The following is a 12,461-nucleotide window of genomic DNA, read 5'->3' as shown; positions in this document are numbered from 1 at the left end:
GGAACTGTTTTAACTACCTTGCAGATATGAAACAAACAATCATAATATCAGTCAAAAATATACTTCAAAACCAGAGTTGAGGTTTTAAAAATAGGTTATTATTGACTATTTAATGAAGCTGCCAGTTGAGGACTTGTCAAACTAGACAATCTAATGTACTTGTCCTCTTGCTCAGTTGTTTACCGGGGCCCCCCACGTCTCTTTCTAGTCTGGTTAGACACAGTTTGCGCTGTTCTGTGAAGGGAGTAGTACACAGCGTTGTACGAGATCTTCAGTTTCTTGCCAATTTCTCACATGGAATAGCCTTCATTTCTCAGAACAAGAATAGGCTGACGAGTTTCAGAATTAAGTTCTTTGTTTCTGGCCATTTTGAGCCTGTAATCGAACCCACAAATGTTGATGCTCCAGATACTCAACTAGTCTAAAGAAGGACAGTTTTAATGTTTCTTTAAATCAGAACAGTAGTTTCGGCTGTGCTAACATAATTGCAAAAGGGTTTTCTAATGATCAATTGGCCTTTTAAAATGATAAACCTGGATTAGCTCACACAGCGTGCCATTGGAACACAGGAGTGATGGTTGCTGATAAATGGGCCTCTGTACGCCTATGTAGATATTCCATAAAAAACAAAAAATCTGCCTTTTCCAGCTACAATAGTCATTTACAACATTAATGTCTACAATGTATTTCTGATCAATTTGATGTTATTTTAAATATTGACTTAAAAAAAATGGCTTCTCTTTCAAAAACAAGGACATTTGTAAGTAACTCCAAACTTTTGAATTGGAAGTGTATATATATTTTAAGTTTAAATGTTACAACAACCTATAGCTACATTTTTGTTATTTGGAGTACTTTTTGATTAGGGTTGCAGCATATTACGCACATCTGCAAGTATAGCAGTAAAGGCAGGACAAATATTTATCTTTTGTTTTAATATGTTAAAACGCTATATACATCAGCAGACATAGAAAGGGCCATGTTTTTTCTAATAAAACAATGGCTAGTTTGGGTCAAATCAAATAGGCTATGTCAGGCCAGCAAAATGTTTTTTCAATATTGTCCGTGCGCTGATTGAGTTTAACACCTGGGCTAGCGTATCTATTTATGTAGCTAGCTATTTATTTAGCGAGCTAATAACACGGCACCTAACGTTAGCTAGCTAGCTAGGATGCCATGTCATTGGAGGAGTGGTTGAGTGACTGACTTTTCCCCCTTATCCTTTTTCAGTGGCTTCAGCTCGAGATGAAGCATGTGTCATTTGGTTAGCTAGCAAGAAACGTGAATCACTTTGGTAGCTAGCTATACTGAACTTTAACGACTTATTCACAGTTAGCATATCTCAGTTGTCAAATCAAATATATTTGGCATTGATCAAACATGCGGGCGGGCAGGCAGGCAAGTTCACATTTATGTCAAAGCATGGGTTGGGACAAGCATGCAATGACAGGCAAGCTGCAGAAGGACAAGAAGGCTACTATTACCCATTATTTATGAGTGCAATTTTGACAGACAACTAGGTGAAAAAGTTGAGGGTTTATCAAATGTTCGCTTGTTAGATTTTAGCTCATCTTGCTCTGGATAGCATTAGTTGTTGATCTTGTTGTTGATATGCAAAGGCCACTGAGGGAACGAAAACCTTTTCATGGTTGTTTGATCAATAGGATTGTGCAGTTCCAAACTGTTAAACTCTCAAGTTATTTTCATATTTGCAGAACTCCATTCAGGACTTTGTGGCTTTTAGTGAATGCGTTCTAAAGATCTAAAGCCACGCTATTGTTACTGCCTGTATAACACACAGTCCAGTTCCAAGTGAATGACGGCAGGCCTGTGTGGGAAATGGCTTATTTGCATATAGGCCTACTGTAGCTCTGATTGGCTATGGCGCACCAGTGTGCGTAGAATCCAGTCCTGGACAGTTATTTGGTTTTATTTACTGCAGTGTCTATTAATTGTCCAAAAGCACGACTGCTAACAAATGCCTTACTATACGTAATTCCCAAACATTCTATGAATTTATAAAAACATGAAAATGACCATTTAAGTGCTCGCTTGTCATAAACTGTAAAGGAAAGGTGTCATATTCTTTCTGGGGGTATGATTCAACTGATTTTAATAAGATTTCATGTTGCTAAAATGCTGTCCGTTCCACTTTGATATTGGGATAAAGGCAGAGGTGCAGCCTGCACATGGAAACAAACTGTGGCAATGAGGGCTGGTTGTAGATACCTGGAGTTAATTTCAGCACCAGCGTTGAGGAGGATCTTGATTATGTTGACGTAGCCTCCTGAGGCGGCTAGGCTGAGAGGAGTGTAGTCTGAAACGTTACGGTGCTCCTTGTTGGCCCCGCGCAGCAGCAACAGCTCTACCACCTGAAAGGAATGGACCACAAGTTATTCAATCCACAGAACACATTGTTTTTCTAAATGTATGGAGTGTTAAACTGGTCAAGACAGGAAGTTGGTGTCAAATCGGGGTGTCAATGGTCTGAAAGATGCCAGGTCTGATCACACTACTGAACACTTCTGAACTTGATTTCATCCAGCAGCTCCCTTGTATTAGTTTAACAACCAGCAGTTTGGGCCAGTTAAGAGCCCATAGTTCAGCCATTTTACTTGGTCTCTGATCCTATAACAAGTCACTGATGTGGTGTTGAACGCAGAGCAGCACCTCTTGTCTTCCTCCAGAGCAGGCCAGGGAGAGAGGTGTGTCTTTGGTTCTCTCTGACTGGGCTTCGATGTCCCCGCCTTTATCCAGCAGGATCTCCACCACGCCAACATGACCCGCTGTAGCAGACAGGATCAGAGGGGTGAAACCTGGGGACAGACAGAGGGACAGACACTTAGATTACTCTCCAACATCATACACAGATATGGACTCCCACTTCTACAGACAAATGATTGTTCTCGTAAAATTGACACATTTACAAAACTAAAGCTACAACTAACATATAAAAGACAAAGTATGGAGTGTGTACCCTTCTTATCCCGGTGCTCGATGTTAGCCCCGCGAGCAATGAGCACCGACACCAGCTCCTCATGGCCGCCTGCACAGGCCAGCGTCAGAGCGGTGTCATGATTGCTCTCCGTCTGAGAAGAGATAGTCAGCGTTATTTTCCTGATCAGAAACAAGACGTACTACTATTAGCTTAAGCAGTGTGTATTAGCAGATAAGTTGTGTGACGTACGTGTGCGTCAATGTCCACAGAGGGGTAGAGGGGGAGCATGGAGGGTGGGGACTCTCCGTCGATTGGCGTCTGTGCTGTGGGTGTGGGTGAGGTTGTAGTGTTCAACATAGGCACTCTGCTGCTCACTGCTGCTGAGGGAGAGAGTTGTTAAAACCTCTTGAGCTGACAGCCCTTTTGCACTGTTTTGCTATGGTATGCATCAAACTAGCAAGAGGGCAATATTTTCAATAATGTTGTAGTGTCCACCCCCCTCCATGACATTTGAATGAATAAGCCTTTTTATTCTTTATATGTCCATATGTGGTTACAATTAGTTTTAGAAACACCTACCCAAAATATTTCACTTTCTTTATTACTTCACCAAACATATCAAGACATTAGTAATCTTGAAAATGTGTTACATTTGTGAACATCTTAACATGTTGGCCATTTAAACAGCATACGTCCTCCGTATCAACAACGGGAGAAGCCCAGTGACAAGGGATTTTTCTTCGTTCCTAGCATATGTTTTGGGTTTGCCGCCGACGTAACGAAACTTTTGACTTCCACACAAAATGACTTCTGTCACTATTTTAGGTTTAAGGAAGTCTGTAGGTTTCATTCTTTATCGTAGAGCTACACAAGTTACATATACAGTTGTGTGTGCTCAAGACGAATGCAACGAGCGCTCTCCTATCACTCTGCGATGGACCAGAATTTTCCAATGCCTTGATCACATCTACAGCGCCGTTGCGCAAAATGGTACGCAGCATCATCTGGATATGCGTGCAACAAAAGTTCGACATTCACCTTTCGCTACCATTTCTGTCAGGCCCGTCTACGCGTATAGTTTCACGGATACGTTCGATGAATCCAACGTATGCACCACACAGGTCACACTGCAAACTGCCTCTGCAACGAAACGCTGCAAAGCAAACGCAGCGTTCCATTGGAAATGGATGTACTTCTGGTGTACCAAAATGCAATATAGCTATCGGTGTGATCGAGGCGTAAGCACTCCTCAATAATATAAACATAATATCAGCCATTCTTGTGCCTGATTTCAGGCACTGCAGTCTTAAGAGGTTTTAATAAGACAAAACTTTCAAATTATAACCAAATCGTATTACATTAGAATTTAAGGATCAAGACCATTTGTGAATTCTGTTTAAAATGTACTGAAACCGTGTTGAGTATTAAGGAAATGGATGGGGGAGGGAACACTGTCACTACTTATAGTTATTAGAAGAACTAAGGAAAGCAATGAACCAGAGTCTACGGTAACTGCTCACACACCTGCCATGATATCGTCCAACGTGTCTGTGAGCGTCTGTGCTGGTGTGGCTACCATAAGTCCATCAGGGGCCTGGGCGAGAAGGCCCGGTCCCAGGCCTGTCAAGTGCTGCCCCAGCATCTGCTGCTGGCTCACCATCGCCCTCTGCAGGTCAGGGCTGTCGAGGTAGTCTGCTGTGCTGAAGTCTGTGGATTGTTGGAGGGCCAGGGACTGGACGGGTACGAAGTTGGCCTGCAGGCCTTGGGTCTGAGGAGGAGAGGTTGTCGGGTGCTGTTGGGCCTCTCTGTACAGGATGGTGTCCACCTCGGGAAGCTTGGCATAGTCCACCTCTTCATCCTCCTCGTCCTCATCATCTTCATCATCATCGTCATCCTCCTGTTCCTCGTCGGCGGAATGGAGCTGCCCATCGTGGTGGTGGTTGCCCTCCCCGTCCCCCTCAGTGTTGAAGCCCGGCTGTGCAGCCTGCATTGGCAGGGGGGTGCCGAGCTTCTCCACCCCTGCCGCCTGACCCGGCTGCCCCGGGTCGTCCTTCAGGCCTTTGGCCTCCAGGTACTCTTTGGTGAACTGCTGCTGCGTCTTCAGCTGCAGCTGGCGCTCCACCTTCTGCAGCTCCTTGAGGATCTTCTTCTTCTTCTGCACCTGCTCCTCGCGGCTCTTCTTCAGCTCCTCGATCTTGTCTTTGGTGAGCGGCTCTCCCTGGATCAGCTCTAGAGACTGCAGCTGGGCCTTCTCTATGGCGGAGATCCTCTGGCCCAGCTCGTTCAGCTTGCCCTCCGTCTCCTCCACAATGCATTCCAGGGGCTGGTATGGGTGGAAGGGGGGCAGCAGATCCGCATCTGGACTGCCTGCAGCGACAGGGCTACCCAGGTGGGGGCTCAGCCTCTGCTTAGAGCTGCCTGAGACAGTCGCACAGGACAACACAACCAGTTAGCTACAAGGTTGTACCATTCAGTATTACAGTAATCATTACCTGTAACATTTTAATGCCTTGTGCAGTCAACTGGTGTCTAGTGGGCTTCTTGGCCAGGGAATGAACAAAGTTAGACATGTATTTGCTGTTAACACACGTCGTATGAACTGACCTTTTGTGATGACCGGTGGAGGCGTTGTGATGTTGGAGGGGACCCTGTCTGGCTCTTGAGGAGGCACCACCATGGCCAGGGCTTGGAATGGAACTCGTGGATCCTGTTTGGGTAAGGTAAAGTGTAAGATAACATAAAAGTATAATTTGGTATCAACACGTCATCCAGACAAATAACATGTTTGTAGAAGTAGATGTTTGTCTATAGGCAAGTCAGCAGTCTACCTGAGAGGTGTCATGAGAGGTGGGTGTGAGCTGAGACATGTCAGGCGTGGGGACCGATAGGATGTTGTTGGGGTAGTCGAGGAGGTAGGACACCACGATGGTGTGTCCACCCTTAGCAGCTTCAATCAGCATGGTGGAGCCATCCTATGTGAAACATGTACAAAACACACATTACCATTAGTCTCAGGTTCTTGGGAGAAGTTACAATTTATCTCAAGACAACTGAAAAAGAAACAATTGTGTTCATAGGAGTTACAGAAAGGTTAGTCTTTACAGGAGTCCATTAGAATGCTTGCCGTGCTTGCACTCTTAACATTAGATTTCTTTCCTGAGACCTTTCCGCCCAGGAGCTTGGGACAGGCAAACTCACCTTCAGTCTGTGTGTGGGGTCGGCCCCGTGGGCCAGCAGCAGCTCCACCACGGCCAGGTGACCCCCAGCGCAGGACAGAGACACCACAGTGTGATCATTGTTGGCCGTCGCCCTGTTAACATTAGCACCTGGTGGAGGGAGGGAGACAAAGGACAGGGTCAACCTAAGCACACCTGCAAAAAGTAGCAACACTACGACGTGTTAAGATGAATGTATCGTTGTGTCTGTCCGCGGCTCAAGTTCAAATGTGTCAGATGTCTGGTGTGTGCTTGTTATACAGGGAGGAGGTAGAGGCACACCTTTGCTGATTAGGAACTGTACAGTACACAGGTGTCCCGCTCTGGCTGCTTTCATCAGAGGGGTCCTGCCCCCCTCCGATTCATGTTCCTGCAAGACAAACAGAAAGACAGAAGTGAGTCACGTGGGCACACAGAAACACATGAGCCTATTCAAGCAGCAATGTATACAGCATCTTAAAAACACCCAGGCTGCATCCCAAATGGTACCCGATTCCCTATGAAGGGAATATTTTAGGATGCAATTCGGGAAGCACACCCACACTTATGCAAACGTGTAAACAACTCGTACAAAAACGCTATGTATTGACATGAACTGTTCCCCCATAGATGAGGGCAGGACAGAGGGTTGGGGAGAGGTCTCACCAGGTCAGCCCCCGTCTGCAGCAGCACATCAGCCACGTCTGTGTGTCCGTTCTCACAGGCGTACGTCAGCGCCGTGTCTCCCGTCGCCGTGGTGGCGTGGACATTTGCGCCTGAAGACAAGAGTACAAGTGTCAAATTCACACACTGAGGGTTGTTGTTTTTATAGCCAAGTCAATTTCAATAAATGAGGTTGGTAGAGTTGGGTTTGAGAGAGACAGGCTGTCCTCCTTAGGAGAGGTTCTGCTCACCTGCAGCCAGCAGGTATTTGACCAGCTCCAGGTGTCCCTCTTGAGCAGCCTCCATGAGAGGCGTGGAGCAGCCCAGCTCGATGTCGGCCCCGGCCTTGATGAGGAAGTCAGCCACCTCCAGGAAGCCCCCACAGCAGGCGAGCGTCAAGGCCGTTTCCTGGGTCTCCTCTGTCTGAGCGTTGATGTTGGCACCTGCAGACAACACAGACAACATAGACAGAGGGACAAGGATTCAGATGATTTGGCCTGGAACCCATTTTAAAGGAGTACTAATCTATGCCTGTTGGACCCCAGAATGATTTTCCCCAATTTGTTTTAGAAAAGCCAGCTTGTCCCTTTTGCATTAACTCAGAAAGAAAATAATCTTAAAACTGTAACTGAACATCATTTTATTTCCAAAAGAGGACTTCTGCATTTTGCCTCAACACTAAGCTTGGATGGACAATATACCGGTGTTGGATCTTAATTTGACCTACACAGAGTCCACAAAACATAAGGAACATCTTCCCAATCTTGAGTCGCACTCCCTTTTGCCCTTAGAACAGCCTCAAATCGTTGGGGCATGGACTCTACAAGGTGTCGAAAGCATTCCACAGGGATCCTGGCCCATGTTTACTCCAATGCTTTCCAGTTGTGTCAAGTTGGCTGGATGTCCTTTGGGTGGTGGACCATTCTTGATACACAGGGGAAACATTGGAAACTGCAACGTTGCGTGAAAAACGCAGCAACGGTGCCGTTCTTGACACTCAAACCAGTGTGTCTGGCACTTACTAACATACCCAGTTCGAAGCCATTTAAACTTGCCTTTGCCCATTCACCCTCAATGGCACAAGTACACAATCCATGTTGCAAATGTCTCATGGCTTATAAATCCTTCTTCAACCTGTCATCTACACTGATTGAAAAGGATTTAACAAGTGACATCAATAACAGAGCATAGCTTCACCGGGTCAGTTTCATGGAAAGAGCAGGTGTTCCTAATGTTCTGTACACTCAGTATATTGTCACAGAACATTTTCCTACAGCAACAGGATTTAAACGTTTAAGTCCATAATGTTGCTTCACCTGTGTTTAGGCTATTAGCTGGCCAAAAGAAGGATACCTAAAACTGCAATAGCGTTAACATAACTATGCTAGTGTGGGTTTTCAGGTGATTTATGTAAATCACAAAGCTCATCTGCATTTCCTGCAGTGTTGGAAAATTCTCAGCAACAAAAGGATGATCAAATAAAGATCCTACATCTGTAGTAAGGAACAAATCTCTAAACCGAAGCACTCGTTTGTTTCAAATGGAGAGAAGTCCATACCTTGTGCCAAAAGCAGCGCTACCATCTCCTCGTGGCCCTCTCGTGCAGCCTCCATGAGTGGAGTGTATCCCTCATCATTAACCTCCTCCAGGTTGGCGCCCCTCTCGATCAGCAGGGCAGCTAGCTCTACATGCCCCCCACAGGCCGCCAGCGTCAGCGGCGACTCAAACGAGTCAGCAGGCATGTTGACCTGCGCCCCGCTGTCCAACAGCAGCCGCGCCACCTCCACATGCCCATCCTGAAGAGAGGCAGAGACAACAGGGCTCACCAACGTGCACAGCCATACTGCACCTTGTCCAATTTCATCGTGCTGCACAAACTAAATGAGTTCCTGTGTCTGTGTTTATTCACCATACAAGCCTCCATGAGTGCTGTGTGCATCTCGTCTGTCTTGTGCTCTTGGTCAGCCCCAGCCTCTAACAAGAAGCGCACCATGTCCAGGTGCCCTGTGTGTGGGAACAAGAGGAACAATGATAAACAATGCTCTGGGTGCTTCTTTCCTACAATTACAATTCCTGTTTAACATTCATACTTTTTCAACATACGTGACAACATTAGATCACTTCAGTCACGGATATCTAGACAAAGACCGATCGCTCTGATGCATGGGTAAGGGGTTCATTGTCCAGGACGTACCTTTATAGCAGGCCAGCGTAAGAGCACTTTCCTTGAACTCGTTGGAGTGCGTGTTGATTCCAGCACCGTACTCCAGGAGGACCCGGGCAACCTCCACGTGTCCCGCGCTGGCCGCCTCCATCAGGGGGGTGTGGCCGTTTTCATTGTGGTCCTCGATGTTGGCGCCTTCCTTCAGCAGCACCTTCACCACATCCAGGAAGCCGCCCGCACAAGCATACGTCAGCGCTGTGTTACCTGACAAGAACAAGGACAGAGTGTTAAGTGTTTGTGGACATTCACAGCAGATGTATATAACTGCATGTGGTGGGGAAGTATGACATGGAACCCAAACCGGCTGCGTGCGAACCCCTTCGTGCATAAATGTATTTTGTCCCCCTACACCAAACATGATGACGACACACAGGTTAAAATATCAAAACAAACTCTGAACCAATTACATTAATTTGGGGACAGGTCGAAAAACATGTATGGCAATTTAGCTTGCACTTGCTAGCTGATTTGTCCTAAGATAAACATTAAGTTGTTACTTCACCTGAAATGCACAAGGTCCTCTACTCTGACAATTAATCCACACATAAAACTGTCAACCGAAACATATCTAGTCATCTCTCCTCCTTTCAGGCTTTTTCATCTTTGAACTTATATGGTGATTGGCATCTAAACTTTCATAGTATTACCACAACGACCGGCAACACTGGGTATAACCAATTTGAAAAAAACAATTTTTTACCTTAATTTTACTAGGCAAGTCAGTTAAGAACAAATTCTTATTTTCAATGACGGCCTAGGAACAGTGGGTTAACTGCCTGAACGACAGATTTGTACCTTGTCAGCTCGGGGATTCGAACTTGCAACCTTTCGGTTACTAGTCCAACGCTCTAACCACTAGGCTACCCTGCCAATGACGAGATGGCAAGTGAATACCTGCTTCTATAAACCAAAGAGGAGATGGGAGAGGCAGGACTTGCAGCGCGATCTGCGTTAGAAATAGAAAGGACTTCTATTTTAGCCATTGGCAACGCAGACGCTCGTTGACACGCGTGAGCAGTGTGGGTGCAATAATTGTAGAACATACATTTCTACATTTATTTTGCAGCGCACGCGACTCGAGAGGTGTAGTCAGGGTATGAGACTGTCTGGATTGAGCGAATGTGACTTGTTGTATTTACCTGTGGAGGATTGTGCGTTGACATCAGCCCCATGTACCAGGAGCAGTTTGACAATGTCTACGTAGCCGCCGCTGGCTGCTGCCATGAGGGGCGTGATGTCGCCCTTGATGCCCCGATCTTCAACGTTAGCGTGCATAGCCAGCAAGACCTGCAGGAGAACAGACAACATCAGTGCTTGCAACAGATACCCAGGCACAACCACAAAGCCCCAGGTTGGCAGTAGAACATTTTAATGATCTATTCTGTTCTTTCAACCAATCGATTGTAATTTTCCATACACAGACACCATATATGTTTGAATAAAATCCACTACATTCATTGAGCTTGTCTGAAGCATTAAGCGCACTGTTTTATGAAATAAGACAAATGACTCAAGAGGGAGACAGAGATCAAGATAACCGGAAAAAACAAAACCTGTCCCAACCATCCTCCTTGGCTCCTACTTGCTTCCAGAGATTCTGATATTACTCTCCTGAAGTGACCGGTAATAGGCTACACGAGAACTCAGCAAACTATCATGTGGAATGCCAATTTATCTCGCCATTTCTACCGATCTGAGTGCCAGTTAGTTTTCATATGCACATTTGAGGAAGAGTTTAATTTAATTCATAACAAGTCATCTAAAAATCATTGTCACGTGGTTAATCAAAATTTGGACACCTGCTCATTCAAGGGATTTTATCTGTACTATTTTCTACATTGTAGAGTAAGACATCAAAACTAGAACACATATGGAATCATGTAGTAATCAAAAAAATTGACCGTAATGTCTTAAAAGTAATAATGGACTGTCGTTTCTCTTTGCTTATTTGAGCTGTTCTTGCCATAATATGGACTTGGTCTTTTACCAAATAGGGCTATCTTCTGCATACCACCCCTACCTTGTCACAACACAACTGATTGGCTTAAACACATTAAGGAAAGAAATTCCACAAATTAACTTTTAACAAGGCACACCTGTTAATTGAAATGCATTCCAGATGACTTCCTCATGAAGCTGGTTGAAATAATGCTAAGAGTGTGCAAAGCTGTCATCACAGCAAAGGGTGGCTGCTTTGAAGAATCTCAAATATAACTTTTTGATTTGTTGAAAACTTCTCTTTCTTGGTTACAATGTTAGAGGTTCACCTAGGGGTCATGATTGGGGCTGTACCAAATGACTGATGTATTAGAATAATTGATTATGCTGATGTTGTATTAATAGAAGGGGAGGGGTTATAAGACTCCTTCCTCCTTATATTTATAGGGTCCTAGACTACAAATTAACAATATATATACACACACACACACACATTATGAGGTTTTAATTTCGTTCCAAAGTTGTTTTCTAGTTCTCTCTGAGAAATGTGTGACTGAGACAGAACTCTGCAGGGGAGTGTCGGAGACAAGAAAAGTCAGACATTCCACTATAACCGACTCTCTTCTCTATATACATCAATGATGTCGCGCTTGCTGCTGGTGAGTCTCTGATCCACCTCTTCGCAGACGACACCATTCTGTATACTTCTGGCCCTTCTTTGGACACTGTTAACAACCCTCCAGGCAAGCTTCAATGCCATACAACTCTTTCCGTGGCCTCCAATTGCTCTTAAATACAAGTAAAACTAAATGCATGCTCTTCAACTGATCTCTACCCGCACCTGCCCGCCTGTCCAACATCACTACTCTGGACGGCTCTGACTTAGAATACGTGGACAACTACAAATACTTAGGTGTCTGGTTAGACTGTAAACTCTCCTTCCAGACCCATATCAAACATCTCCAATCCAAAGTTAAATCTAGAATTGGCTTCCTATTTCGCAACAAAGCATCCTTCACTCATGCTGCCAAACATACCCTTGTAAAACTGACCATCCTACCAATCCTCGACGATATCATTTACAAAATCGCCTCCAATACCCTCCTCAACAAATTGGATGCAGTCTATCACAGTGCAATCCGTTTTGTCACCAAAGCCCCATATACTACCCACCATTGCAAACTGTACGCTCTCGTTGGCTGGCCCTCGCTTCATACTCGTCGCCAAACCCACTGGCTCCATGTCATCTACAAGACCCTGCTAGGTAAAGTCCCCCCTTATCTCAGCTCGCTGGTCACCATAGCATCTCCCACCTGTCGCACACGCTCCAGCAGGTATATCTCTCGAGTCACCCCCAAAACCAATTCTTTCTTTGGCCGCCTCTCCTTCCAGTTCTCTGCTGCCAATGACTGGAACGAACTACAAAAATCTCTGAAACTGGAAACACTTATATCCCTCACTAGCTTTAAGCACCAACTGTCAGAGCAGCTCACAGATTACTGCA

At 45.3% G+C, this 12,461-nt stretch overlaps 1 protein-coding gene across 4 annotated transcripts in view; it reads right to left on the bottom strand.

Moving 5' to 3' along the window:
* The window catches only part of LOC135548734 (ankyrin repeat and KH domain-containing protein 1-like), a 53,556-nt gene that overhangs the window by 24,102 nt on the left and 16,993 nt on the right, over positions 1-12,461 (bottom strand). For 2 of the 4 annotated variants that reach the window (XM_064978612.1, XM_064978614.1), the window contains exons 5-19: positions 10,159-10,306; positions 8,990-9,223; positions 8,705-8,799; positions 8,354-8,591; positions 7,047-7,238; positions 6,799-6,908; positions 6,436-6,523; positions 6,137-6,264; positions 5,767-5,910; positions 5,543-5,645; positions 4,463-5,356; positions 3,188-3,318; positions 2,978-3,089; positions 2,671-2,816; positions 2,230-2,372 (exon numbers count right to left, since the gene is read on the bottom strand). In XM_064978612.1, coding sequence (XP_064834684.1) covers positions 2,230-2,372; positions 2,671-2,816; positions 2,978-3,089; positions 3,188-3,318; positions 4,463-5,356; positions 5,543-5,645; positions 5,767-5,910; positions 6,137-6,264; positions 6,436-6,523; positions 6,799-6,908; positions 7,047-7,238; positions 8,354-8,591; positions 8,705-8,799; positions 8,990-9,223; positions 10,159-10,306 — 2,906 coding nt within the window. The remainder of the gene's footprint in view (positions 1-2,229; positions 2,373-2,670; positions 2,817-2,977; positions 3,090-3,187; positions 3,319-4,462; positions 5,357-5,542; positions 5,646-5,766; positions 5,911-6,136; positions 6,265-6,435; positions 6,524-6,798; positions 6,909-7,046; positions 7,239-8,353; positions 8,592-8,704; positions 8,800-8,989; positions 9,224-10,158; positions 10,307-12,461) is intronic. The other 2 variants (XM_064978613.1, XM_064978615.1) reach the window with 1 other exon arrangement.

The sequence above is a fragment of the Oncorhynchus masou genome, chromosome 11 (assembly GCF_036934945.1).
Source record: "Oncorhynchus masou masou isolate Uvic2021 chromosome 11, UVic_Omas_1.1, whole genome shotgun sequence".
NCBI classification, from domain to species: Eukaryota; Metazoa; Chordata; class Actinopteri; order Salmoniformes; family Salmonidae; genus Oncorhynchus; species Oncorhynchus masou.
Note: the sequence above shows the minus strand (reverse complement) of the source record. Positions and strands in the feature narration are given on the sequence as shown.